Genomic DNA, 27936 nt, shown 5'->3' on the forward strand with positions numbered 1-27936 from the left:
TCCCCAGCCCTTACTCACCATCTTACATCTTATCGATATGTCTCAGTAGTAAAATATTATAATTTATAAAGATGAGGGAGACTCGAACTTGTAATCGCTTTCAACATTATATTTCAGAAATAACAACAATAAGCAATATGTCTTATATCAACGAAATTTCTGTCCGTTATGTCATCAAATAATAGAATGGCAAGTAACCTCGGGCTCGCACTGACCAACGGGCGTTTGACCAACACAATACAGTTTGCATAGATTAATTAAACAAGACAAGTATAAGTCTCCAATTTTGGCTTAAATCCACCATAAGAACCATAAAGAGATTTTCCACCAGTCAATTCAAGGAGCAACAGAAAAGATTGAAGTTCAGAAACTCGCAGGAAAAAAGAAGAAGAAGGTTGAATGGGTTGCTGCAACTCAAAGAAAGAGAGAGCCAAAGTTGGCCAAAATGCCAAACCAGAATCTGGGTTGGAGCATCCTGCTGTTCTTGCTTCCAAAACCCCCTGTGAGTTTAATTTGAACATTGATTGGAGCATCCTGCTGTTCTTGCATTCAAGTGTGGAAATCTGATGATCCATTTATGTTTTGGCATTTGGCAGTTTCTGTGAGTGAGGTGGAGTCTTTGTATGAGCTGTTTAAGAAACTCAGCAGTTCTGTAGTTAAAGATGGCTTTATACACAAGGTGTGCTTAATTTCCTCCTTCTGGTGTTTTAATTCTTCTTGAAATGAATATTATGTGAATCATGTATTAATTTATAATCTGTCGTGCTTTGAACTAATTTTAGATTAATTTTGATTAATAGGAAGAACTCCAGCTTGCACTTTTGCAAAATAGCAGTAAAAACCTCTTCTTGGACAGGGTATATGGTCTTAATCTTGTTTTTTTTCTTTTTTCTTTTTTCTTTTTCACTTTTTAAGATGACTGCCAGATTTTTTTCTTTTTCTTTTTTCATGTACCAGAGGAAAGACTTTATGAAATGCAGCGATTTCGATTTACAGAACCTGGTTTTGGATAAAGCTCCATATGATATAGAGCTCTAATTTCATTAAGACTCTCATTCCTAAAAAAATTATGTTCTGCCATGCTTTGTAGGTATTTGATCTTTTCGACGTCAATAACAATGGTCATATAGAGTTTGAAGAATTTGTTCAAACATTGAGTGTTTTCCACCCAAAAACTCCTGATGCAGTCAAAATTACATGTAAGAACTAGACTCATGATTTTAATTCCCTGGCCTTTGAAATCTTCTGCCACAGTACTTTCTAACTCATATGTGGACACTAAAATGGGTATATCTGTGTGGCAGATGCTTTTAAGTTGTATGATTTGAGGCACACTGGTTACATCGAGCGTGAGGAGGTAAATACATTGGATTCTTACTTTTTGCTCTTGGTTGTTCATTGAGTTAAAAGATCTTGGGGTACAAGTTTTTCATTTTCCTGTGGACTTGATTTCTATTGAAGACAGATAGATATTCTTGATTGTAATAATTGGTTAGTCAAATTAATTAAATCAGCTTAGTTAAGACCTCATACTTTGAAGTATAACCTAAAAATCATCATCATGTTCTGTTTATTTTTAGTAACAAGTGTTTATGCATAAATTTGTCTCTAAATTAAGGTACTCATATAGCAGCTAACTATTTAATGAACTACAGAAAGCTAGAACAATTGTAGAACCAGCACCTTACATTCTGGTCTTTGATCTAACTTTGTTTTCACGATTGAAAGAGTGATCCAGTCCTCATTCATCAGCCCTGCGGACGATCACTATTTTCTGAATACAAATAATATGAAGAGATCAAATTTCTTAATAGTTATCTTTCATGTTCATGACTTTTGCTTTTAAGTGACATAAAGCCCCTGTGTTAAAACCAGTTGAAGGAGATGGTGCTTGCTCTTTTGAACGAATCTGATTTGATTCTTTCAGATGATATTGTTGAAATGATTGTGGAGAAGGTATGGATTTGACTCCACTTGATAATTGCACTTACTCCATTTTCAGTCTCGATGATCATACTTTCTTATACCAATGTCACAGACATTCACGGAAGCAGATAGGAAAGCAGATGGCAGGATTGACAAAGAAGAGTGGAAGGAATACGTAGTAGATAATCCTTCTCTATTGAAAAATATGACTCTTCCATACTTGATGTATGTTGTCCTACATTCTGCAAACCTTGTCTGGTGTTTGGAAATACACAGCTGAGCAAGTCCTGCATTTTTTAGATCATCCCCGTTATGTATTGCACTGCAAGCATCTGGATTTAGAATGCAGATTCACTGGCCTTCAAGTTTTTCGAAAAGTTTAGAATTGTCATCTCCTTTTCTGTTTGCAGGTGTGATTTTCTTTGGATTTTAGTTTTGATATTTCCATATGCACTTTCAGGGACATATCTCTAGCATTTCCCAGCTTTGTGCTGAACTCTAAAGCATAAAATATCCGAATTATAGACATGAAGCCAGAAATATTGCAGCATGGAATATAGAATATGGAGAAGCATGCACTATCCTGTTTGGAAAAGTTTTGCCGACAAAAGATGAAAGAGGATGCTCATCACAGTAAAACAGGCCAAATGTACAGTGTAAATATAGCTTCACTGCTTGAGAGCTTCTATACTGATAGACCACCATGGACACGGAGATTCTAATTCTATATATCTTAGTTGTTCATATTTTGGTTGAATTTCACTGATTTGTAAGGTCAAAACCAAAATGTTCTCAAATGTATAGCATCATAAATACTGCAAATTCTAGAAAAGTATCATGCCCCCTTCTTTTCTGTTTTTGTTTTCCATTTTGAACCAGACTCAACCATGTACAGTTTATCAACATGTCAAGTTACAAGTTACAATTAAAGTTGTCTCAAGTTCGAATCTTCTCATTTTTCTCTTTTCTCATTAAGAAAAAAGAAAAAGAGCCGATCGCGAAGCCCAAAAGCTAATCTTCAACGGGCCCAACTTGCCCTTATTGTAAAGTCCAAAAACATAATTATGCTTGATCCACGAACTTTAGCATATTCTCAAAACCTTTAACAAAAGTTAATTATTTTATTTTTTCAAAAAGCCTTTTTTTTTTTTTTTTTAAGATAAATTTTTTTTTCATTTTTAAAAATGCCAGTGATGGCTGGCCTGGCCCATGCTCAGTGCAAGACCAGCTTGCAGCGGGGGTTGGCTATCCAACTTTCCTACTTCTAATTCCAAAGAATTCAAAGGTATAGTTCCTAATTTTACCCGGTCCGTTTTAGAAAATCTTAATTAGCATAATCAAACCATCATTACTCACATACACGTGGCAACCCCAGATTGGTCAACACACGTAATTCAGTGTTTTAACTTTTCCCACCACATCCTGTTAACTTGGTCAGCACTCTAAAAGCTGTCGTGTAGCTTCTGAGAATGTTCCTTACGGCAATTAAAATTAATGGAAATAATAAATGCTCAATCGTCGTCAAAATTCAACCCCTCACCCCTCCAGTACGCATATCTCAGGCGGCTACACGCGTCTTCTCTCTCTGTCTCTTCTTGTCCATCTCTCCTGTTGTCTTTCAAAATTACGGACCTTAGCTGCTATACGACAAATCCTAATCGAGCACCCTTCACTTCTTCGGTTCTTCCTTCTTGGTAAGAATCGAAATCTTTGTTGATAATTTTTTACTTTTTTTTTTTTGGATTTTTGGCAATGGTGCTGTAACCCTCGCTACTGGGTTTTTGATTTGCCAATTGGTTTCTGGGTGCTCGCTTTGTGTTTTTTTTATTCCCAGGTGATGAATTTATAGTGTTTCTGCCTGGGTTGCTTTTTCCCCTTTGTTTTGGAGGGGGAGGGGTATTCAAGTTTGTTCCTTTTGCTGTATAGTTTGTGAATATTGAATCTAGGGTTTGTTTGATCATCTGGGTAGCAATCAGGTGGTGAATTTAGGATTCGGAATGGCTGCATTCTTGTAAAGTTGTGAAATTTTCGTAGGGTTTGAAAGTTCTGCATTGGTTTGAAGAGCTTTTGACTTTCTTGGAACTTTTCAAATTAAGAGCAAAATGTCGTCGGCCGGTATTGCTGCTCTTACACCGGCTCATAGTGAGCCCATGATTTCGCAATCGTGTCTGTCATCAAATGAGTCGATTCTGATATTTCTCTCTGATTCTGGATCAACTACTCCCATGAGTGTTTTGAAATCTGACTCTATTGAGTCAGTTAAGTTTAGGATCCAAACCTATAAAGGGTTTGTTGCTAAGAAGCAGAAGTTAGTTTGTGGAGGTAGGGAACTGGCTAGGAGCGATTCCATACTCCGGGAATATGGGGTAACAGATGGAAATGTTTTACATTTGGTTCTTAGGCTTTCTGACCTTCAGGAGATCAATGTTCGAACTACTTGTGGGAAAGAATTTACTTTCCACGTGGAACGTGGTAAGGATGTTGGGTATGTGAAACAAAAGATCGCCAAGAAGAGTAAAGAGTTTGTTGATCTAGAAGAGCAAGAAGTTGTGTGTGATGGAAAACTACTCGAGGATCAGAGACTTATTGATGACATATGTAAACATAATGATGCTGTCTTACATTTGTTGATTCGGAAGTCAGCAAAAGTTCGGGCCAGACCAGTTGAGAAGAACTTTGAATTGTCTGTTGTGGCATCACATTTGAATGATGGGAAAAGTTATGAAGTTGATGGAGATAATGTGAAGCGACAATATGATGTCGGTGAGCAAGACTTTAGGAGAGGTTATGAAGTTAATGAAGAAGTTGTGCCAAGAAAACCTCCTGACAGGGATTTTTTGTTCGAGCCTTTCATTGTTAACCCCAAGATTAAATTACCATCCCTGATTTGGGATATGGTTAGTGAAACATCTAACGGATTAGATAATGGGAGTTATCCAATCAGGTCCATGGAGGGTACAGGAGGAGCGTATTTTATGCTTGACTCAACAGGGCAAAAGTATGTATCTGTTTTTAAGCCGATTGATGAGGAGCCTATGGCTCTAAACAATCCAAGGGGGCTTCCATTGTCACTTGATGGGGAAGGATTGAAAAAGGGAACAAGAGTTGGAGAAGGAGCATTCAGGGAAGTTGCAGCTTACCTTTTGGATCACCCAGAGGGTGGGCATCGCATGCTGTTTGGTAATGCAAAGGGCTTTGCTGGGGTCCCCCCAACATTTATGGTCAAGTGCTTTCATAGTGCATTCAACCATCCCGAGGATGCAATTGTCAAGATTGGGTCCTTGCAGAAGTTCATGGAGAGCAATGGAAGTTGCGAGGACATGGGGCCTGCCACTTTCCCAGTTGAGGAAGTCCATAAAATTTCTGTTTTGGATATTAGATTGGCAAATGCGGATAGGCATGCTGGAAATATTTTGCTGAGCAAGGAGAGTGAAGGTGGGCAGACTGTGCTGATTCCAATTGATCACGGGTACTGCTTGCCCGAAAGTGTACGTACTGCCTTTGCTTCATTTTTTGCTTAACTGAGTGATTTTATGTGTTTTGTTGCTGTGTTTGACATTTATTTTTGTTTTGTTTATGTGTGTTAATTTGTCGCTGATTTTATTTTTGTTGTTCCTGCAGTTTGAAGACATTACATTTGACTGGCTGTACTGGCCACAAGCACGCAAGCCGTATGCCGATGAGGTCATTGATTACATAAAATCACTGGATGCAGAGGAAGATATCGCCCTTTTGAAGTTCTATGGATGGGACATGACACCTAAATGTGCTCGAACACTTCGCATTTCAACTATGCTTCTGAAGAAAGGGGTAGAGAGGCGGCTCTCTCCCTTTGCCATAGGAAGCATAATGTGCAGGAAGACCTTGAACAAGGAATCCATCATTGAGGAGATAGTGCAAGAAGCGGAGGATTCTGTGCTTCCAGATTCAAGCGAAGATGCTTTTCTTGAGACTATATCCGAAATCATGGATTGTCGCCTTGATGAGATCTCTAGATCACCTTCTTGATGATAATGCTACTGGATCATGTGGTGAACATAGGTATATAAGTGTATATGTCATGTGATTGACGTACATTTGTTTGTGTGGCAGGCCGACTAGATCTCCTCTTGCCCATACAAACCTTTACTTCTTCAAGAATTTCGTCTTTGTTTTTTCATTGTAGACCAAAATCTATTTCGTCTTTGTTTTTCCATTGTAGACCAAAGTCCATTCCGTATTTGTTTTTCCATTGTAGAACAAAATCCCTTCTGTTTGACCTGTAGCGGAGGTCATGATTCATTTCGAGATAATTTCTCATGCTTTTGTAATTGCACCTCAAATTTGTATTGATAATAGAAATTTCATTTTGATACATGTACAACAACCAAATTTTGATACATGTACAACAACTAATAGGGCAGTAAATAAGTGTGAATTTGTTGGCCTAAAGGTATTACAGAAATACAATCCGATTGATTTTGGTTTTAGTGAGCCATCAGATATTGCGGAATATATGTTGAATTTTCCTCAAAACTAGTGGAGGGAAGGAACCAGTGTCTCGAATTTCAGTCCTCCTGGAACTTTTTGGCCAGGAAATAATAATTGAATTTCATTTAAGAAACAAAGCCGATGATTCTGCTTGCATGTTGAATATACTATAAATTACAGTATTACAAGAACAAAATACATCGAAGGTTGGATATTATTCACACATTAAAAAGCAAACATTGAAACTAATATCTTAAATACAAGGAGTTCAAGGGAATATCAGTTCCCAGTTCCTACGATGAGCTCCCACAATCCACAGAGCAACTGCACGGATATGTCTCCAGAATTAATTTGTTTTGTCTGGCTTCCCGGAGAAAGTGACCATGGTGAGGTGCTGGAACCTGTTATGGTACACCACAAACCAAATCTTCAACAGCCGCACACAAGCAGGGAATTGAGAGCTTGCTGAACTGCAATCCACCTCCAGCCTTGGGTGAGACAGAATGCAAATGAATCAGGGGCAGTAGCGGCTTTATACTCTTTGCTACCACCAAACAGATGCAGTTTCTTGCCACAATGACTCGGGTTAAAAGGTGGCTTGAAAGGTCAATGGCTTGCACCAAGTCATGGATCTCCGAATGCTTTCAGAGAGTTTGCCCGGCATTTGCGTAAGAACGTGGAGTACACATCCAAAGCCTCCATTACCATGAACTGGTCATATGGTCGATTATCGCTGTCTCTCGGAGTATGTATGAACAAGCATCACCTTTCTTTCTTGCTAGGCTTCTTCAGCGTCTGCTTTGATCTTTTTCTGCAATCAATCAAACAAGAAGACGTAAGAAATGTGCCTTTGACGAAAATAGAACACAAAGATAAAGCAACGCACACGGAATTTACCTCTTAGCGGGTTTGCCACCGAATCCAATTGCAGTCTTCATCGTTCTCTTTGATCTTGTTCTGAAATCAAGACGAACCAAGATACAAACCGTGACTACCACGAAAAAGAATGCAATGATTTTTGTCCGCCACATGCCAGGTAAATTATGAAACTACCTCTTAGTAGGTTTGCCGCTGAAACCAAACACGCCCTTCATCAACGAGCTTATGTCCATAGAACGCTCCTGCATGATCTTATCATGGTATATTTTGCTCCCGATCTCAGTGATCTGTTCCTCCACTTCTTCCAAAGTTTGGTCCACGTTGAGCTGAACCTCTCCTTTCCTAATGACAGTTACACCGAAGCCATTTGCTCTGGCTTCCCGAAAAACATCCTTGAGGGGAGATAAGAGACGGTTCAGATAAATACGTCAAGCACCTCAACAGATCAAGAAAAATTGGACTAAAAACAACTAGATAGAAAGAGCACAATAAACCAGCAGTGAGTAATATATGGAAGTCATAGAGCACCAGATCTTGAGTCTCTTGACTTAAAAGGAAAAACATTACAAGTCACGTATGTGGAAAGCAAGAATCAGGGATGTTCCACCTAAGTGGCCTCTCTTTGGATATGATAATTTACTAAGACCATAAATTGCATGGCAGTTTCCAACAACTGCAACTGAAAAATGATGATCTGCTTGAAAACGTAAATTCCGCATTATTTACCTTAGGTGGCTGGGCAACAACAAAGGCATGGCCATTCCCAAACATATCCATTTGAGCCTGGATGATATAACCAAGATTTTTGCAATCATTCGTGTCCTCGAAAGCAATAACATGATACGGCTTTGGTTCCAATTCAAGATCTGCAGCCATCTCCAATGAGTAAAATCCTATCCTTTGTTCTTCATTATCAACTGTGTACAACTCGATGCACTGGGAAATCAAGAGAGAATTAAATATTGGTTGGTATTTTCTGTATAATCTGGGAAAATATCTAACATAAAACTAAAAATCAAGATGGATGGTTATAAAACAAATAGTTGGGGATAAGGATGAGATGTTTGAAACCCAGGACCTCCTGGAACTTTTGATGCCGTGTGTTAGAACCAGTAAACTCCAAAAACATAAACTATCAGGAAAAGAACTAACAATGTAAATCAAGCTAAAACAAAAAATAGCAGAAAAGTCGAAACGCATGTATAGCTTTACCAGCACGTAAGGAAGATCTAACCACCACAAGTAATCTTCTTTCTTATCTTCTGCATATTCACGGTATTTGCTCACTACAGCTTGTGGGCCAAACAATTCCATCTCTCTTTTAAGCTTGCTGAGTTTCTTTTCCATGAATTTCTTGTTTTTTTCAGGCATGTTGTTCATCAGATCAGCAGCTTCCTGTATTTCTTTTTCTGTGATCCATCGATCCAAACCCTTCCCCATGTCCCTCATTGTGGCTTTAATTTCTGGGTCGGTCTCTGCATTGTAGGATTCCAAAAACCCCCGGGACCATTTTTTTGTGTGTTGCCAAAACTCCTTCCCTGATTTTTTGCCAGCTCTGACAGAACCATCACTCCCTTCTATAAATATCTTTGAATTTCTATTATCCTTCTTATTTGGGTCACTGACTACGGAAGAAGTGGCAATATTCTCATGGGATTGGGATTCTGTTGATTTCTGAAGAATGTTCTGCTCATCTTTTTTCACTGAAATCCCATCATTTCCAGCAAAAATTGCGTTGCGCTGCTCTTGGAAATAATTCAAGAACTCTGGACTCTTTTCTAAAGGGGGACCTTTCCATCGTGGTATAATTTTTTCTGGTGGATCATACAAGCTGATACCCTCTACATGGAAAGCAAAAGTTTTTATTAGCCCAAGCACTTTGAAATCAGAAATCTCATGTTTATGCAATCATATTTTTTTAAAAAAAAATTAAAAAATCTATATCTGCCTCTATGATGAAAAGTGGATCAATATATATGAGCCTAAGAAAGATTAATTACCTGCACCATAATCGAGATTTTCAATGTTTGAGTGGAGCCACTCGTGCAGTTTCGACAGCTTTTTATTCTCTTTCTCAACTTTCTTCTCAAGACCCTTGAAGAATGCATCCTTATCTTCAGCATCCATCATATAAAACGGATCCCGCCCTCCCAACTCATTTTCTCGGACTTGAAGAACAATTTCCCTGAGACTGTCATCTTTCATCCATTCAAGTTCACTGTCATCTTCTTCATTAGACCCAAGATGTGTCATGTCAGAACTCATACTTGATTGTTGATCTCCCTTTTCTCTTGAAACCATGTAATTATCTCTAAAACCAACTCCAATCTTCTTAGCTATAGGTTCAAATTCATTGAAGTTTTCCTCCATCCAGTTCTCATATTTTACAGATGGCTCTGTAATTGAATCACTGTCATTACTTTCATGATCTAAAGAAACCTGTTGCTTTTGAACATCGTCCCTGATGTATCTTTTCTCAGTTTCATCAGGTTTATCAATCTTTTTATCATCAAATTTCTTATCCTTCAGATCACAATGTTCACATGCATTTTCCATAGATGGAGAATCTGATGCTCTGTCTGGAACTTCAGGTGCAAATATATTATTAACCATGACCGGTCCCTGACTCACATTGTTGCCAGAGTCTTCATCACTTTGTAGCCGTACAAGAGCATCACTTCCTGTGACAGGTTCAAACTGGGGCTCTTCATTAAGCTTTATTTTGTCACGGGTTTTAGATAGGTACTCCCTAGCTTCTTTCACAGACCTTATGACCCTTGGTTTTACTTGGATATAACTATTTTTGGGCTTGTTGGACTCCCTAAAAGGAGAATCATCTGTTAAGTGTAAATTATGTTCACTGCCACTTACATCCTGGTTAGTGCTTTGCCTATCATCTGAAACTTCTATATGCGGAATACTAGAAGTTTGAATGTCCCCATCCTTAGCACAGTCTAACTTTTCAAGAGATGCAGTATCACCACTACCCTTAGTTTGTCTGCAATCTCCATTTAAACGGTTGGTCAGAGTATTTGCTCCCTCTTCTTCATGCTGTTTGACAACTTTGATTTCATCCAAAATTTCATCATGCACAATTTCATCTGAAAGTTTGTCATTCACAGTTTCATCTGATATTTCATCATTCACAGTCTGAATTTCTTTTCTATCCGTACCAACCAAAGAATGTTCCCTACCCTCAATTTCACGCGCTTGCCTGGCCATATTTCTGATTTCCTGAACTTTATCATCAAAATCAGTATTTTCGGCAACAATCGTGGAAGTTGAAGAATCTTGCAAGGCCAGGTTGCCATTTGACAAGTTTTCTCTCATAATAGCCTTCATAAGTTCTTGCTTATCAATGCTAGGCTTTTTAAAGGGACCCAGTGGCAATTCTGAAGATGCTTGAACAACTTCCACGCTGCCCTTCTCTAACATCTCTTTCTCCTTTCTTGATTTTATCTTTCTCCTCATCATTTCCTTATCCAACTCTGAGTATCGTTCTTCTTTATTTCCGAAAGTGAATAACTTCTTCAATGCCCACAATGCAATGAAACCATACAACACCAGTCTCCCAAATCTAGATATCTTTGGCAAGAACTCTGGTCGAAAACTAAAACCCCGAATTCCCTTCATAAAACCCGAGTCCTCACCCTCAACAACAAACTTGGCTACTGAACTATTCCTCGCAATCACATTTTTCCCACTCTCCATCTCTCTAGCCAAACTCTCTGCTTGCAAAATTTTCAAGTTCACCTCTGCCGAGTCCTCCAATTCCAGTCTCTCAACTCGGCTTCTTCTCAAGATTTCATCCTCATTAACCGAAACCACTTTCACATTACCATCAGAATCTTGATTAACAGTAAAAATATGACCAGAACCAATACCCCAATACTCGGTATCTCTCTTATACTGCTCCATCCAACTATCCAATTTACTCAACAAAACAGAATCACCAAGGCTTTTTGCATTTGGTTCTTTTACACTACTCGTTTCAGCTACACTACTATCATCAGCAACAACCTCATTACTAAATTCACTCTCTTTCACACTATCGTAGTTCACTTTCTCTAAGGGACTCACGGTATCATCAAAATTATTATTCAAAAACTGAAAATCAGAACTTGGGTTTAAAGGAACGGAAATCTGGTTCACCTTTTGCTCGTCAATGAGCTTCTTCCTCAGCGAATTTCTTCGGCTCATGGGTCGACCAAAGTGTGCTAAAGCTCGAAACTTTGTGCTATGACATGAGAGTAAATAGATCGAAAATGATGGGTTTTTGTGGAACCCGAAGCTGGGAATGTTGTATCTACATGGGTTTTTCTTGTTCCAAGACTTGGCGGGAAAATTGGTAGGGAAAGGTGAATTTAGAGAGAGAATTTTGCGGTTGGTTGGGGTTGAAGAATAAAAAACCTCCATGGATGAAGATAGAGAGGAGGCTACATAGAGCAACTCTCATTCAGAGCTTTGCGGAGATTGTGGGGAGGTTTTTGAGCACTTTGCTCGTCGGTAGTTGATATATAATCTACCTGTCGTTCCAAGGAGAACGACACTACAAAATAAGTCGTTCTAATTGCAAAATTTTCATTCAACTACACCCCTAAGACTTATGGTGTTCTGATAAATCTAGTTCGAGTAATCCAATCCAATTGTTTGTATTAAAAGTGGATAGTATTTTTGCTCATCATTTTAACTCAATGTATACCCCATTATCATTCTTGTCAATACTTGACACGTATCAGTTAGTGTTGTTTTATCATTCTTGTCAATACTTGACAGGTATCAGTTAGTGTTTTTTTTTTCCGTTTTATAAATTGAGCAAGGACACTAAATTTTATATTTTTTTGAATTTATTTTCGGCAACTTTACTTTATACATAAGCAAATTTTAATATATACGACTTAAAGAATTCGATATTAGCAAATTTGGTGTGTATGATTGCAGGTGTAGACTCAATAAAAAGGTATGTTGTAAAAAAAATAATGGAATAATAAAAGAAAGATAAAAGGTGGATTTTAGTTGACCATACAATAGGAAAGTAGAGAGTAATAATTTTCTTTATTACTGACATGGAATACACAAAGATTTACATTCCCGATTTACTACATATATTTATCTAAATAACATGCAATCACATCCGGTCATGTCATACCATATATATACTACACATTTAGTATTATTCTTTTAAGGTTACACCAAAACCACAAATCGTAAATCCCACCACCCTATAAACATTCAACCTCTCAAGTTCTAGCCCTCCAAACAAAGAAGCAAGCCATGGCATCATCAACACTCATATTCTCCCTCATTGCCCTAATTTTAATCATCACCACCATCCCTCACTCCATGTCTTCTCCTATCCAAGGGTTCGCTGCACGTCTCATCCACCGCGACTCCCCCGAATCCCCGCTCTACAACCCCGCGGCCACACGTGCTCATCTTGTGCAATCAGCTCGCCGCAGAACCATAGCCCGACAAAACTACTTCAACCGCCTTATGTCGTCGGCCGGTAACAAATGGGGCAGCAGCCTCATCAGTGCAACCCTTGGCCAGGGCCACGGAGACTTCATCATGCAGTACAAAATCGGCACCCCGAGAGTGGACACCTTTGGCATCTTCGACACGGGCAGCTCCTTGATCTGGATGCAGTGCGAGCCCTGCCAGAAATGTTACATGCAAACCATACCAATATACGATCCTGCAAAGTCTGAAAGCTACCAAAAGGTCAAGTGCGGCTCTGTCGAATGCAGCACAACCGCATACACCTCATGCACTGAAGATGGTGAATGCAAGTACAGGATAGGGTATCAAGACGGATCATTAACAGAAGGAGATATCGCCACAGAAACCCTAATGCTTGAAGACGACGGGTTAAGCGGCAACGTCAACTTATCGAACATGGTAATTGGATGCGGCCACTACAATCTAGACCCCGTGGAAGACTATAGCCCAGGAGTTGTAGGTCTCAGCAGAGAACCTTCTTCCCTGGTCGGGCAGATTGGGTTTCGCCACGTGTCGTATTGCATCCCATCGGAGGACAAAGGCAACCGGAGCTCTGTGAAAATCGGGCTCCCGGCGGTGATCACCGAGGAGAATACTCAAACACCTATGCTGAGCGGCAAAGGTGGCTTGTACTATCTGAGTCTAGAAGGCATCAGCGTCGACGGCGCCAGGCTCAACATTCCGAGGTCGGTTTTTGACATGACGCCGGAGGGAGACGGCGGCGTGATCATGGATTCCGGCACGTCTTTTACTTTGATTGCACCGGAGGGTTTTGGTGCAGTGAAGCAAGCGGTGCTGGATGCTTTGTCGGAATTCAAGCCGGTAGAAGATTCGGATAAGCTCTATCCATTTTGCTACGATGATGATAGGTTTAAACTAGAGACGACGCCGGAAATCGTGTTCCATTTCACGAGGCTGGATTTTCCTCTGGCCGCGGGAAACAGTTGGATCAGGAATTCTCAGGGACACTTCTGCTTGGCCATAAGAGAGAGTGTTGGAAATTTTAATATCTTTGGGTTGTACCAGCACAGGAACGCTAATGTTGGGTTTGACTTCAACAACAACATTGTGTCCTTGAAGTATACTGACTGCCAATAAAATCAATAGGGCAGTCTGGTTTTAGGAACTCTTTTTTTTATTTTAATGATACAAGCGAGATATATTGGGGGAGGGGGGGAAATCAAACCTAGTTATCTTTGGGTTTGCATAGTTTTGATGTTGTGCCTTCTTCTCTTGAGCATATTTTGGATGATGATAGCTTAAGTCGGGTTTTGCTTCGAAGTGTTTTTTTGTTAGTTTTTCTTCTTGGGATCGCCATGTTACCAAAAATTAAATAATAAATTTAGCTTATACCCTTCAAATTCAACTTACCTTACCTGCAACCCTTTACTTTTTGTTCCTATAAATAATACCCAATTTTTACAAGTAAAAACCCATGACTAGAATCCAACTCATTAAGTTACCTTATTAAGCTCGATAATAATCTACCTATTTTAGAACTTGGATTTCATTTATTGTACCTAGTTTTTTGGTGGATAATAATCTACCTATTTTATATATATATAAATTATTGTGTATCTATATTTTCTATAAATTATTGTGTACCTATTTATTTTTAAAAATTATTGTGTATCTATATTTTCTATAAATTATTGTGTACTAAAAGAAATGGGGTGATTGATATACTATTAATAGGAAGTATTAATTACAATTGTGGCAGTTAATGAAATGCTAGAAATAAATTATAAATAAAATATGAAGTCTGGCGGCAACGATGTAAAAACATAGGAATACTATGATCTCTTATATCATACTAGTCATTTAAATTTAAAATTGGATTTTACGCATAAATTTATAGAGTAATGAGTATATGTCTGGAAAATAAAAAATACGGGGACATGTATTGGACAAGCCCAAATGATACCAATAACTGCGACTAAGCTTAAAATTTTGGTACAATTAGGTTAATGTTGGAGGGACGAACAAATAGTTAGACGTCATCTATAGTTTTATTATATAATATGAAGAACGAATAATCACAACCAAAGATCATAAGCTCATTCCCTACCATCAGAATCTGGAAGATATCAGCATTTTCTAATTTCAGTCTCGATTAGTTTACAAGATTGAATGGCCAATTCTACCTCGATTTTTTTATGGTCTCTTTCGGGACTGAAGAACCTTTTGTGGTTGGTAGGTGATGAGTTTAAGTTTTCACAGAAAAAAAGAATCAAACTGAAACCTTACAACAGACAATACATATATATTTCAGGGTCTTGCTTTGCAGCATCAACACAGCAGAAGTTTGGCTCTCTTGGTAGATACAAGTCCTTTGCCAACCTGGTCTGAGCCGCTACTGCACAGTACCATCATCTTCTGATGATCATGTGGATCAAAGAGAAGATACTGATGATGGATCACATCAAACAGTTGTTTGAGCTACGAGATCATTGGCAACAACCACATGCTACAGCAGTGCAAGCATTCATCATCAACGGCCATGATGGAAACCACCACAGATGCAAGATTGAGTGGTCGTTGTCTCTGATCCGGTTGAGGGCTGGAGACTTGAAGATTTCATATCTTATCTTCACTCGTCTCCAACTCATAGCAAACAAAGATGGAGCATGCTTTTCTATTATTTTCATTATTTAGGTTTCATTTGATTCAAAATTGAGCTTTGTATTAAAAAGAAAAGTCAAGCAATGCCAAAGACAAGGAGTAATTTCCTGTTGAGTAATGTACATTCTGGAATAAAAGTTTACTGTTTTATATGTATTTGACAATGATAAATATTTGAAGAATTTACCAAGTAAAGAAACAGATACCCCAGGATCTACCTGTCTCACCCCACTGCTTTATCACTCAATTTAAACCACAAATGATACGTGGTACTTCACAAACTTTAGCCCCTGCAAATGTGTAAAAACACTTATCAAGGTTGAGGGGACAAAGGCTTAGCTTAAAATTTAGCCCCTGAAAACAAAGGCCTAGTTTAAAACTTAGGAACTAAAGAGAACCGCCAGCCAAGATTCGTATCCGGATAATTTTCCCTTGGTTTTTCCTTTACAAGATTGAGCATAGGACCTACTTCTGTGTCTCAGCCACTGCTTTATAACTCAAGTTAAACTGCAATGGCATGAAGCCTTGCTTTTATGTTATGTCATTGAGCAGAGTTTTTGTTAGAAATTATAGGCAACCACTCTGTTGGTTAATCTTATGCTAATCGCAGATTGTAACTAAAACTCCATCAATGACAGAAGTTTCGTATTTCAGCTAAGATTATATCTGGAAGCATAACAGATATAGAAACTAAAGCTTCCAGAATAACATTTTAAATCAATGAAAGAATCCTTTAACATCTGCATTCACTAATAACATTAAGATAATGTTTAGCACACAGATGAGATAAAAAGATATCCAACCAGGCTAACTACATAGAGGTATGCAGGTACCACCTTCTGGGTTCTGCTGTTCCTTCCATATCCGTCCTGTGACTCGCAGCTTCAGCTCTTTCCTATCCCCTCCAGAGAAGAAAAGTGCCATGTTGCGCTGTATTATGAGGCCATCATGGCTGTCTCTAACCTTCTTGTGGCTATCCCTTATGCTTCTTGGATTGCCCTCCCAAATGAGCTTTCGGCCATTTCCTCCAACCTCCAGGCTGTAGGTGTAGTTCCGAGCTTCTGTTTCATCACCCATGAACCGGAGAAATGCCATGTAAACAGGACCCATACCAAGCTGGAATGCTTCAAAATGGAGACAAAAGTACTGACCAAAACAGTGGAAGACCTATCAAGGTTGAAAAATAAGACAATTACTTTGCTATCATAAAGATCAAAGCATAAATCTTGAATCTGCAACATAGTCATAATTCATCTAGTTTCAAATATTGATATCAACGGTCCCATGATTGCCATAGTCCCATCTTAATAGGGAAAGTTGAACCAATAAGCTAAAATGAGAATATTTTCAACGGTTCATAATGCAATTCCTGCAGTAACTTAACACTAATGCCCCCATATTGAGAACTCAGGGTTTCTTGATTTATGCAACCTCTACCTAATAATGGATCCAATTCTTGTCAAGAAAGAGACAGCTCAAGTCAAAATCTAGTGTAAACCAACTAAGCATTAATAAGGTTTCTATTCATCAAATTCTACCTTGTCAACTTTTCATTTACAGTCGCAATACATATATACTTACAGTTAACATCCACGTGGCATTTTCTACTTCACGAGGATTAGACTTGACATAACGATGGTTAAAAGTGCATCCAGAATGCATGTCCACTTTGTGATCATCCCGTAGATGAGTAACAAGGAATGGAATATCCCCAACAGCAGAGCAATCGGATCCAGCATATGGACAGTTGTATGGCCTGAAGTTGCAGACAGCCTCGTGTTTAAGTTTACTGTAATAGGGGAAGATCTCAGGGCACCCAAGAGAGCAGTACTTGCAAGGCAGTTCAAGAGATTCAGCAACCTTTTCCAGTGCTAGGCACCTTATGTCACCAAGCTCTTGTCTACAAGTTGGGCACCGGTTATGGACCCTTGTTTTACAGGTGGAGCAAAGGGTATGCCCATTGTGACACTGCAGAAATAAAAGTTTTAGATTTATAAACCATAATGGTCAACCAATCAAAAATGAATTTTACAAGCAGCTACATATTAGAACATTGCCCATGCTTAGCCATTCCAAATAAATCTAAAGGTGGTGATTCATTGAGCAACCCTTGATTTCAATAAGCACAATATCCAAGATATAAGGTAACTACTCATTCAAACTAAAGGAAGACGCATCTGGAACTCAGAAAACTCACATCTTCAAACACATGTCACAACACTTAAAATGAAACACATAAGATGGTTTACACCTTTAAAAAAATGTCATGTGAACCTATACAGCCGTGAGAGATGTCGCAGTACATGGAGAGAGAGAGTACATAGGTCTCTACTCCATATGATTTAAGAGCACTCCACAAATTCAAACAAACATTCCAGAAATATTCCAGAAATAAACCATTCTCGGCCACCTGGTAATATTCTTCACTTCACAAACCAAGTGGTAAACATGTTCCGAACAACATATTCAACAACCCCAGGTATTCCCTTGGCCACCTGGTAATACTCAATCTCTTCATCCAAATTACCAAAGCTCCTAATTGTTAGTATTCCCTTTCCAAACCAAGTGATACATATCCTCAACTATATGCTCACCAAGCCCAGGTATCCCAACACATAGACACGATCTTTCAATGAAATCTGTTGACTTTTGTACTCTATGCTTCCCGTTACTATGAACTCCAGAAACACACTTCAATTGAACTAAATATTCAAAACCTTTGATGCTGATCACTTTATCACAAAACAAAGTCAAACCAAACTAGAGCATTGTTGTAAATTGTTGTTTGGCTAAACAAATTATAGGATTCCAATTACAACTCTGCTTTATAACAAATATCAGAAACTAATACTATCTTCTACCCTCTGTTCCCTCACTGTCCAATCCAAAAAACTTACAAACCTAAACCCCAGAAACAAAATCCCCCCATAGAATTAAATCCCACAAACAAATAATCAAATTAATACAGCCTTCCAGCCTTAACCCCAAACCAAGCCAGTTCAACTGCACCACAAAAATTCAAAATCTTCAAAAACCAGCCACTCACAAATAAAAATATACCTACTCATTGCAAGAAAATTGAACAAACCAAGAGAGGCAAAAGCAGAAAATAAACCATTGAGCAAAATGCAAATAAAGGCGAACCTGATGGATTGGAGGGTACATTGAATTGGTGCAAACAGGGCATTCAAGAAGTTCATGGACACTGGTGGTGCCGGGAATGTTAATGCTATTGTTGTGAGGTTTTGGAACTGAAACAAAGTGGTGAGGACGGCCATGGATCTCATCCTCGTCCATCAAATCCAAAGATGTCACACTTTCAATGCCATCTGATTCCATTCATGCAGGGGAAACCAAAACCCCAAAAAAGAATTTGGAAGGCAAAAAAGAAATCAAAATTTGGGCAATGTATATGATATGATTGCTACTGTACAAAGCGAAAGATGACGAAAGAAGAGAAAGAAAACATCAAATCTTTCGATTCTTGACAGATGGGTATGATCCGTCTATACGCAATTCTACAAAATTGAACAAGGAAATGGTAGGAAAACGGGAAATTTTCGATTGCTGTGTGTATAATAAGAAACAAAAAAATATTTTTCCTCAAAAGGGGTGCTTTTTCTTCGTTGGTTTTACAGATAGAGAGAGAGAGAAGAGAGAGAGAGAGAGAGAGAGAAAGAGATGGGTCACCGTCCAGATAATATCAACCGTCTGATTACCATCAGACGGGTTTCATGTTCTGAAGAAAAGATTCAGTTAAGGGTTTTTCCATGGCAATTTGATTGGTTAATAAAAGAGTGGGGAATGTCGGTTAATTAGGGTTTTTTTTTTTTTTTTTAACTTTTTGATTTTGGTTATTAGCTGTTGTTTTGTTACTGTGTAATTATTGGGCTTTGTTTTAACCAGTTTTCTTTGTGAGTTGGGGGAGAGAGAATGAGATGCCTCTCTGCTGTATGTGATGCACATTATTGTTTTTATTTTTATTTTTTATTAATAACCAATTATGATGAGGGGATATGCTTACCATCTGTCCCAAGGTGGGTCCTCATTTTATTTTATTTTTTTCCCAAATGTGGGTCCTATTTTATCCTTACAAAACCTGCACACTTGCCTGGAGCCATTTTTACTATAAATTTATAGGTAGGTTTTGGTATGATCAGATTGTTTTCACATTTTGTTGAGGTAGGAAAGTTGGACCCTTCTTTGTGATAGCAAGAAAAGTTTGACTTTGGGGGATTTTTCACAATCCTTAGGTCGACACAAGTTTCACCTTGTCTGTTGGTTACGTGGTTTTGGATATGTTGAGATCTGGATTGGAATGTTCTGGGTTAAATTCCTAAGCACAACTCTGCTGGTTCACTAGGTTAAGAGCTAGTTTGATATTATATACTTAAGGATTAAAAATGATGTTTTTCATGGAAAGAGTATTTCTTTCTTTGATTCATGGAAGGGGTTATTTGATCTTCAGACCTCTTTTAACATTGAGAAAAAATATACCACTAGATTAAGAGTTAGTTGGTATAAACCGAATAATTCGAACGTTCAAAAAGCATGAATAGTTTTCTTTTATTTTTAATGAAGGCAAATGAAAACATGAAAATATGCACTTCTGAACATGTATACAATAGCAACACAGAGAAAAAAAAAACAAGGATCTGTGATCGTTGAATATAGGCTTTACCTCAATTCAAACAGGGCTTACACGTAGAAGCTATGCCCTTTACTCGTTCAACATCTATCTTCAAATTCAAAGTGTGAACAAAAGAATTACTCCTCCAGAATGTGCCTAATAATTCAAGGGTGGTGAATTTAACAGCTACACCATGGATACCATTAGTTATGCCTTCAAGCAATTAAGTCATTTACATTTTAAGTTGAATCTTTCTTTTACTTAAGAGAATCCAACGTATCTTGCACGGGGGACACACACTCACACACCACTTTGTGATTATTTTTTGTACAAATTTCTTGATAGCAAAGCAATGATGTTTACTTCCCATTTGAAAAACATAAATAAAAACCTAGCGAGGCAAAGGTGACTTGGACGTCTCTAGTTTCATAAGCATTCATGACGTTATCAAATCAAAATTTATTATATTATTTAGGACATATCATTTTAATAAAAATTATCTATTTCACCTAATCAACAGTTCTGATTCATAGTCGGACAACGCAATATCTCGAATTATTTGGCTAGAAAGCATTTAGAAATGCTTCTCTCAGAATGTTTACCTCACTTCACATCATCTCTAGGAACTTCTTTATTTGTTACTTCCGGTCATGGGATAAGACAAATGCATGATGCACATCATGGTTTTAAAAAGTAACATTAATAATAGCATAAAAGATGACTTGATCCCAACGTTACTAACATTAATGCGTCATTTTGTGCCACAAGTAGCCATCTAAAAAGTAGTTGAAATTGAAACCTAAAGTTTAGCTATTCAGCCTTATCTCTTTTGTTATGATTCTTTGTCAGTGGATAGCATAACCAAACTGAACAAGGCAACCGTGACACTTAACATATTCTTATATAGCTGTAATTGTCAATGATTCAACAACAGCCAAAGGAAGCAACAAAACTTACAAGGTGATGATGAGAGTAGCAGAATATGGAGATTCAGACGCCTTTCCCCCACCTTTTGCAATTACTTCCCACTTCTTATTTATTCACCTCCCTTTTATGCATACATTTCGAAAGAATTAAATTACGAAAAATTAACATATGTTACAAAACCGGCAAAACATGATTTACAAAAACCAAACGAATCAATCAGTAACACTCTTCAGTAGACAGGAAAGTGGAATCTGGTCTATCCCATTGCATTGCACCACCAACTGCTCATTTTTCGATCAGGCTATTAATTCTCTCAATTAGACCACAAGAACAGAAAGAAAGTGTCCGGTTACCACTGATTCGGGAAGGCTTCTCTGTAATTTGCATCCTCACCCAATGTAAGCTGTCTTACAGTGGCAGCACTTGCACGAGTATTTAAAAGCCTCTGAGCTAATCTGTCTTTTGGGGTCTCTTTCTTCTGCAGCATTGAGGCAAGGGCTTTCTTTTTGTTTCTGGATGATCGGTTCTCACAATTAGTTGCCACCCAATCTTCTCCAATATCCGCAGATCTAGAAGTTGAAGCCATTGCAGCATCACGTAAAACTGCTTCATTGTGTTCTCGTATTTTTGCAAGCTTTGCACGCTTCAGTGACTTTTTATCTATTTCTCTCTTCCTTGCCAACTCTTTATCTTTCTCACGAACATTCTTCACGGCTTGTTTCGCTAACTGTTCAACTATATCAGTGCCTAAATCAGGAGTTTTCTCATCTTTTGAAGGGTTCTGATTGAGTGGCTTTCCCTCATCATCTCTGGGTATAATAGGTCCATGAAATGGGCAAGTTCTCAAATCTCTTCTCTGACAAAGTTCTCCTTTGCTTAGAGGAGCTCGGCATGGTTGAATTTCAACCTGCTGTTCTTTGTATAGAGTAGTCTGAAGATTTAATTCCGCAATCTTTTCTGCTGGAATAACTGCGTCCTGATCCACCCTGCCCCAATGACTTTCAAGCTCCAATCCCCGATGGTTAGCCAATACATCCCTCTTTGAACCCCAGTTGTCCAAATAAGAGCCCCAATTCACCTCTGGAGCTTCAGCCAAAAGCTTACTCCTCAAAGGGTCTGAATTGGTTGCTCCATCTTTACGACTGAGCCTTTTATTGCCATCTCTCTCATTAGCATGGCATTCAGGAACTCTGTCCAGTACCTCCTTGGAAGTTGATGCCACTGAATCTTCAGTTCTGTTATTGGGAATACTAGACCTCTTACTCTCAATTGATCCAATCTTGCCTTCCTCCCAAAAATCTTCTTCTTCATGATTTGTAGTGTTTGGAATAGCACAACCCGATTCTTCACACTTCCTCTTCACTGATTGAATATGATTCCGGATATCAATGAACTCCTTCAAATAGGAATCTCTGGCCCTGTTATCAGTCAGTTCAACCCTTACAAGAACAGAGATCCATTCTTGCACTGCAACCAAATGCTTCATTACCAATAGCTTGTAAAGCTCTCTCAGTGCATCAAAAACTACTTTGTTTTCACTGTTCTCGTGAATTTTATCTGCTTCTTCCAACGAATGTAAGCGCAACTGCCGGAACTCATAAGAATGAAACTCTTCCATATCTTCATCATCTAAAGGACACAATAGCTCACGTTCCTCTTTAGCACGTACAATTTCTAAACACTCCCCAATCTCATCAGCCGTTGACTGTATTTCTTCCTTGATTGATGCAAAATTCTTTTTCAAAGTCTCAAACTTGTTCAATAAGATCTCTTTCGACTTCCTCTCCCTTTCCCTTCTTTCCTGATGAAGCCGAGCCGCATTTGCCTGTAGATTTGGGAATTGATACTTAAGCGTGTTTTTAAGGTAATCAAATCCTAATCTAATCTGCCTATAATGTATCCCAAATGAACCATTCCACTTCTCCAAAAACTCAATTGCCTTCGAACGCAGAGCAGTCGCAACATTTGTCGGACCTGGGAGTGGCGAATTGTTCCTAAATCCGACACTCAAAGTCAATAACTGATCCAAACTCTCCACAACAAGGGTTCTAAAAAGCTTTGACCTCATAAAAAGCTCATCGATTATAAGAAGTGTGAGGTACCGGACCTGCAAAATTTTTACTTTAGCAAAAACTTCTTCTCTCCCAAAAATCATCATACAGAGGCAATATAAAACCCTACAATTTTAACACACATCAAACAAAAATTTCCAACAAAATTGAATACCAGAGTGATGGAGCATAACATCCTATCCAAGGTTATATCTTTATTTCCTTAAAATTTCAGCAAAATGAAAAGGCAAAAGAATCCAATTTGACTACCTCTCGAATTGTGAATCGCAATTTTTTCCTTCTAAATTTTCTCCGAAACCAAACATAAGGTAAAAATAAATAAACCCTAGCCAAAATACTACATAAATTTCAAACAGAAACACAGAACTGAAACTAAAGATCAATTCTTTTATCGAAGAAAGAGAAATGATATAAATACAAAGGACCTGAGAGTGCTCGCGCTTCATAAGATCCATGAGAATATGGGCGGCTAGTCGGAGCTCCGAATCCGAGCGGCGTACCACCGACTTGATGGCCTTGAGGAGGCGCGGGTCTACCTCTGGTTCGGTCGAGGTCGTCGCCTTCTCTATCAAAACCCTCACCTTCCCTCCTCCCTCTTCTTCCATTTTTCAATTCAGCGAGAAAGACAGCTTCTTTGAATTTTCAAAAATTTTAGGATAATATATAGTCTGTCTTTTGGGGTATTTTCGCGCTGAGCAAGGAAGGGGTGAAATGTCAAAATCTGAAAGTTTCGAGGGACGCAAAAGATAAAGGGTCTTTGCTATAAAAGGCCCCAATAAAATGAAGATAAATTAACCCAATTAAATGAAAAGGAAAAATAATATTAATAAATAAAAATATAAAGAGAAAATTTTTCATAAAATTTCTTATTAATTAAATTATTTTTTAATTACTGTAAAAAATTTATTTTGTTCTAATTTTCAACTTCAATTTTTTTTTTCCTTAGAATGTACATAATTAAAACACAATAGGCCTCCTTCACCAAATCCGCTATGAAACCGCCAACTAGTGATTATAGCCCATTCCAAATCCAAGCCCAAAAAATCAATAACCAAAAAAAACCAATCCCCACAATGTATTTCCAATTTTAATATGTTTTCCACGTGACGGTGCGACTAACACTAAAAAATTTATCAAAGTGAACATGGAATTGATGCTGTATCAGGTGGTGTTTTGTTTTTAAAAATTTATAATTTACAATTATAAAATAAATCAGTTGATTAGGACAGTGAACTCCTCCCTTTTACCAAGTTGGAGTCCTACTCTTCATAAATGGTTTAGATAGTTTAGTAATTTATGCAGGAGATTACTTGGTTGACTCAGCAAAGATGGGATCATATACTCATTGATGTATGGCACATGGACGTCCGATGGACACATGTGTTGGGGACAGGATATTAGGATGTAGGTTCCTCTCTTGTTCTTCCACGTGTCTAATTTAATAAACAATATCTGAAAACCAATAAAATATAAAGTATCATTCACTTTTCTTCTAGATCTTCATAAATTCTCATTTGGTCCAAAATAATACAAAACCCTTGTCCGAAATCTCTCAACATTGTCCGTGGACCATGGTATTCAAGCAAAAGCAAGCCATGTGCATACATATGTTCTTATTTAGCCATCTCTTCCTAGATCAAATTATCTGGTTAGATGGTTTATGCTACACTTTAGTGCTGCAATTAGAATGACAATGGAAAAGTTAAGATGAGCAATGGTTAATGGTTCTACAAATGAACGCTTTGATGCACGCGTTCATCTTATTAGCATCAGTTAACAATTCAATTGAGTACAACTACTTAAGATTTTTGTGAGTTGACGCTTTGTCCTATATGTAGCTGGTAATTTTGTCAGTATTAATCGAGAATTCAATCAATTATTGACTACTTAAGATTCTTGTGAGTGATTTCTACAAATGAATACTTTCTCATACTCTGTTACTAGTCTTGCCAGTATCAATCAAGAATTTAACTAAGTATTAACTATTTAAGATTATTGTAAGTGATTTTATAAATGAAAACTTTTCTAGTCGATATTTAATGAATCTACATACATCTACGAACTACAATTGTCATATTACTAGCTCGAGAGAATCTTACATGCCCTAGATTTATGCGACAATTGTTCCTAAAACACACATCATGTGATGTGTGTACTTTATGAGTTTTGTAAGAACAATTGTCCAATCACTGCATACGTTTTTCCCCACTAGCTCAACCCATTACCCATGTCCAAATTATGCAACTAGGAGGGCACCAAACCAGCCATTTACTACAACAATTTTCAGCCAACAACATTACTACGTCATTGGTAGGGTCAATATCTAATTTTTGAAAGTGACGAGAGAACCAATGATGCAATGTTGTGCATTCATAATCGCAATTTCATCAAAGGATATTGCTGTACTTGTGCCCACACACACCTTTAACTTTAATGTTTTGTTTTGCAGCTAGACCCCAACAGCATATCTTAAAAGAGAGAGAGAGAGAGAGAGAGAGAGAGAGAAGAGAATTGGCAATTGCCTCGCTCTTTCCTATCCAAACCTACCGCCACTAACTTTTTTGACAAAAATTTTCACTCTCTTTCCATCCATGCCGTGTGTTATTATTGATTGTAATTTCCAAATGAAAGCGCACTCAACTCTCACATACGCACACACACCAAACCAAACAAAGTGAGAGAAGGGAAATATCGTCACAAAGAGACAAGCCGGTTGTACGTGATCGTATAGTGAGGTAACCGACAAGATTGAGAAAATGACACCGTGTTTTGTCTATCAGTGGATGCCCATGTGCTTAATTTGACTTTGCACCTCGAGCCTCTATTCTTAGATCATGGGATGATGAGGGCCGCTTTTGTTACTCACTGCTCATTTTCTTCACGTTATCAATCAAAACACCCCAAAATTCCAAAAATATCTTCCTCAATACAACGCTTCCATTACATGATCCATGTAAATCTCTGAGTGATTTCTGATCGTTGATCATATGCATCAAATGAGGTTTTATATAACAAACGAACACAATTGATTCAAAATGAGCATATTTAAATAATAATTGTTGAAGTGGATAATACAATACAAGAAACAACATGTGAAGCTTGTAAGTTGTAATTAAGCAGTAAAACAACACAAACATCTCAAAATCCTACTCTTTGATTTCATCGTCAGATGATAATCCTAATGCAAGGAAGGTTTGCTCTTCCCGCTTTGATTTTATAAATAAAGCAAAAATTTAAATTTAAATAAAACGGGGAATGGAGGGCTTTTTCTGTTTCTCATTACGCCACTACCAAAATTACTCAAGCGCAGCCACGTGGGGCAAACCCGACCCGATAGCTTGCCAGGTCATACACCACCCGGAACCCCTGCTGCTGGATGTTACCGATTATCGACAACCCGCCCATCGTACCCGCGAACGCAAAGCAGAAGCTCCCGCTACTATCCACGGGGATCAAGTAGTTGGTGGCCGGCAGCGAAACGTCAGCGTTTCGGAAATGCAGCACCACGGTCGGGACTTTCACCTCACTTTTACCCGACAAGTCGAAACACGTGTCGAACAGAGAGAATTCGGGCGCCCGCTTCAGACCCGATGTCCCGGCCCGGAAAGCGTCACGGAGAGAATTGTAAGCGACTCGGGTCAGGCGGGTCACGGACGTACCCGAATCGAGAATGACACCTCCGTTTCCAGCCGGGTCGAGCTTGAAAAGCGACGCCGTGATTCCCCGGACACGTGTCCCGCCGACACTGATGCCGATGAGCTCGACGTAGTAAAACGTGTCCAGTTTCGGGTTCGCGAGGAGCGGAGTGAACCGGGCGGTCCGAGAAACGGCCGAGTCACCGAAGACGACGGAAGACGGTTTGGACGAAGCGGACCGGTCCACTAGACAGTAGGAGAATTTCTTGTTGAACCGGACCCCGGTCTGGGTGGGAAATGATAACTTCCCCCGGCCGAGGCCCAAAAGCCCCGCCGCACCGACGAACAAGCCCTCGTTGTCGTGACCACATCCGAGCGCCACACGTCCCACTTTGGTGCCTCGAAATGTCAGCGTTTCGGTGGAGAAGTCGCCGAAAGTGAACGAACCGTCGCCGTAGGAGACTTGGTAGACGCAGGTCTTCCTGGCTTTGCAGCCCGGGGAGTCGAGCTTCCGGCAGAGAGGGGACCCACAGGGGATGGTGGAGAAGGTTCCAGATTTCCTAGGGTCGAAGACCGGGTCGGTCTGGGAATAGCAGCGCTTGCAGGGAGCGCATTGGAGCCAAACGACGTCGCTTCCGGTGTCGAGCACCATGTAGACGTATTTGGGAGGCGTGCCGACGCCGAGGCGCGTGAAGTACTCGCCGCTGCCCTGCGCGAGTCCCGAGACGACGGAGCTGCTGAACCCCGTGACGGGTACGCGACCGCCTCTGGCTGTTCTATTCGGCGACGCGGCGGCTGCGGCGATGGAGCTTAGGGTTTTGACGCGGACGGCGTCGCGCTGAAGGCGGAGGTTGAAGAGTTGGGAGGGGGTCTTGTTGAAGGACAAGGCGTCCAAGTGATGCAACTGTACGGACAGAGTGTTCGGGTCCGTGCTGGTTGTCGGGTCGGGTTGTACGGTCTCGGACACGGATTCGGGCCATGAGAGGGATGATGGGTTGGGTAGGGGGTTGAGGACGAGGGTCTGGTGCTCGAGGGCGGTGGAGAGAGAGAGGAAAATGGCGGTGAGGGAAAAGAAGAGAAGGCCAAGTTTTGCTTTCCCTTCCATTTTGGTTCGCAGAGTTTAGAGAGAGAGAGAGAGAGAGAGGAAATGGAGTTCAGCGATGGAGAGAGAGGAGAGTATAAATAATTGGAGTGAGAGTGAGAGTGAGTGTGTGAATTCTGAAAAAGGCGGTTCTGCAGAGGCTGAAGTTAATCAGTTTTTTGGTTGGGGGTAAAG

At 39.2% G+C, this 27936-nt stretch overlaps 7 protein-coding genes across 11 annotated transcripts; 3 read left to right on the forward strand and 4 right to left on the reverse strand.

Moving 5' to 3' along the window:
• Window positions 1–203: 203 nt before the first annotated feature.
• LOC103332205 (calcineurin B-like protein 7) lies at window positions 204–2758 on the forward strand. 4 transcript variants are annotated; one of them, XR_016127304.1, is made up of 8 exons: window positions 209–502; window positions 597–679; window positions 801–857; window positions 1091–1199; window positions 1305–1357; window positions 1876–1956; window positions 2039–2303; window positions 2387–2758. XR_016127304.1 is itself a non-coding variant. In XM_008234926.2 (8 exons), exons 1-8 carry the CDS (start codon window positions 400–402, stop codon window positions 2433–2435), a joined length of 648 nt encoding a protein of 215 aa, XP_008233148.1. In that variant the 5' UTR covers window positions 215–399; the 3' UTR covers window positions 2436–2758. The 4 variants fall into 4 exon arrangements, 3 of the variants coding, with proteins under 3 accessions (XP_088909292.1, XP_008233147.1, XP_008233148.1); XM_008234926.2 differs by having other exon boundaries at window positions 215–502; window positions 2039–2151; XM_008234925.2 differs by having other exon boundaries at window positions 210–502; window positions 2039–2758.
• A 622-nt stretch (window positions 2759–3380) lies between these two features.
• Window positions 3381–6282, forward strand: LOC103332204 (phosphatidylinositol 4-kinase gamma 4-like). 2 transcript variants are annotated; one of them, XM_008234923.2, is made up of 3 exons: window positions 3381–3620; window positions 3761–5414; window positions 5548–6282. In XM_008234923.2, the coding sequence occupies exons 2-3, from the start codon at window positions 4029–4031 to the stop codon at window positions 5932–5934; spliced, it is 1773 nt and encodes a 590-aa protein (XP_008233145.2). In that variant the 5' UTR covers window positions 3381–3620; window positions 3761–4028; the 3' UTR covers window positions 5935–6282. The 2 variants fall into 2 exon arrangements, with proteins under 2 accessions (XP_008233145.2, XP_088908248.1); XM_089052122.1 differs by having other exon boundaries at window positions 3440–5414.
• A 189-nt stretch (window positions 6283–6471) lies between these two features.
• Window positions 6472–11758, reverse strand: LOC103332203 (uncharacterized). The gene is made up of 6 exons (XM_089052121.1): window positions 9276–11758; window positions 8488–9116; window positions 8002–8211; window positions 7450–7667; window positions 7294–7353; window positions 6472–7207 (listed from the first exon to the last, which is right to left on the reverse strand). The coding sequence occupies exons 1-6, from the start codon at window positions 11689–11691 to the stop codon at window positions 7159–7161; spliced, it is 3582 nt and encodes a 1193-aa protein (XP_088908247.1). The 5' UTR covers window positions 11692–11758; the 3' UTR covers window positions 6472–7158.
• A 791-nt stretch (window positions 11759–12549) lies between these two features.
• LOC103332233 (aspartic proteinase CDR1-like) lies at window positions 12550–13872 on the forward strand. Its single transcript, XM_008234954.2, has one exon. The coding sequence runs from the start codon at window positions 12550–12552 to the stop codon at window positions 13870–13872; it is 1323 nt and encodes a 440-aa protein (XP_008233176.2).
• Window positions 13873–15480: 1608 nt separating this feature from the next.
• On the reverse strand, window positions 15481–19132 carry LOC103332202 (Protein with RING/U-box and TRAF-like domain). The gene is made up of 4 exons (XM_008234920.3): window positions 18541–19132; window positions 16978–17364; window positions 16233–16563; window positions 15481–15686 (listed from the first exon to the last, which is right to left on the reverse strand). The coding sequence occupies exons 1-4, from the start codon at window positions 18733–18735 to the stop codon at window positions 15640–15642; spliced, it is 960 nt and encodes a 319-aa protein (XP_008233142.1). The 5' UTR covers window positions 18736–19132; the 3' UTR covers window positions 15481–15639.
• Window positions 19133–20893: 1761 nt separating this feature from the next.
• Window positions 20894–23686, reverse strand: LOC103332200 (ENTH/VHS protein). The gene is made up of 2 exons (XM_008234919.3): window positions 23451–23686; window positions 20894–23060 (listed from the first exon to the last, which is right to left on the reverse strand). The coding sequence occupies exons 1-2, from the start codon at window positions 23628–23630 to the stop codon at window positions 21303–21305; spliced, it is 1938 nt and encodes a 645-aa protein (XP_008233141.2). The 5' UTR covers window positions 23631–23686; the 3' UTR covers window positions 20894–21302.
• A 2364-nt stretch (window positions 23687–26050) lies between these two features.
• On the reverse strand, window positions 26051–27936 carry LOC103332199 (Eukaryotic aspartyl protease family protein). The gene has a single exon (XM_016794785.2). It carries the CDS (start codon window positions 27763–27765, stop codon window positions 26326–26328), a length of 1440 nt encoding a protein of 479 aa, XP_016650271.2. The 5' UTR covers window positions 27766–27936; the 3' UTR covers window positions 26051–26325.

This window comes from Prunus mume, linkage group LG5 (genome assembly GCF_029339155.1).
Source record: "Prunus mume cultivar Tortuosa linkage group LG5, ASM2933915v1, whole genome shotgun sequence".
NCBI classification, from domain to species: domain Eukaryota; kingdom Viridiplantae; phylum Streptophyta; class Magnoliopsida; order Rosales; family Rosaceae; genus Prunus; species Prunus mume.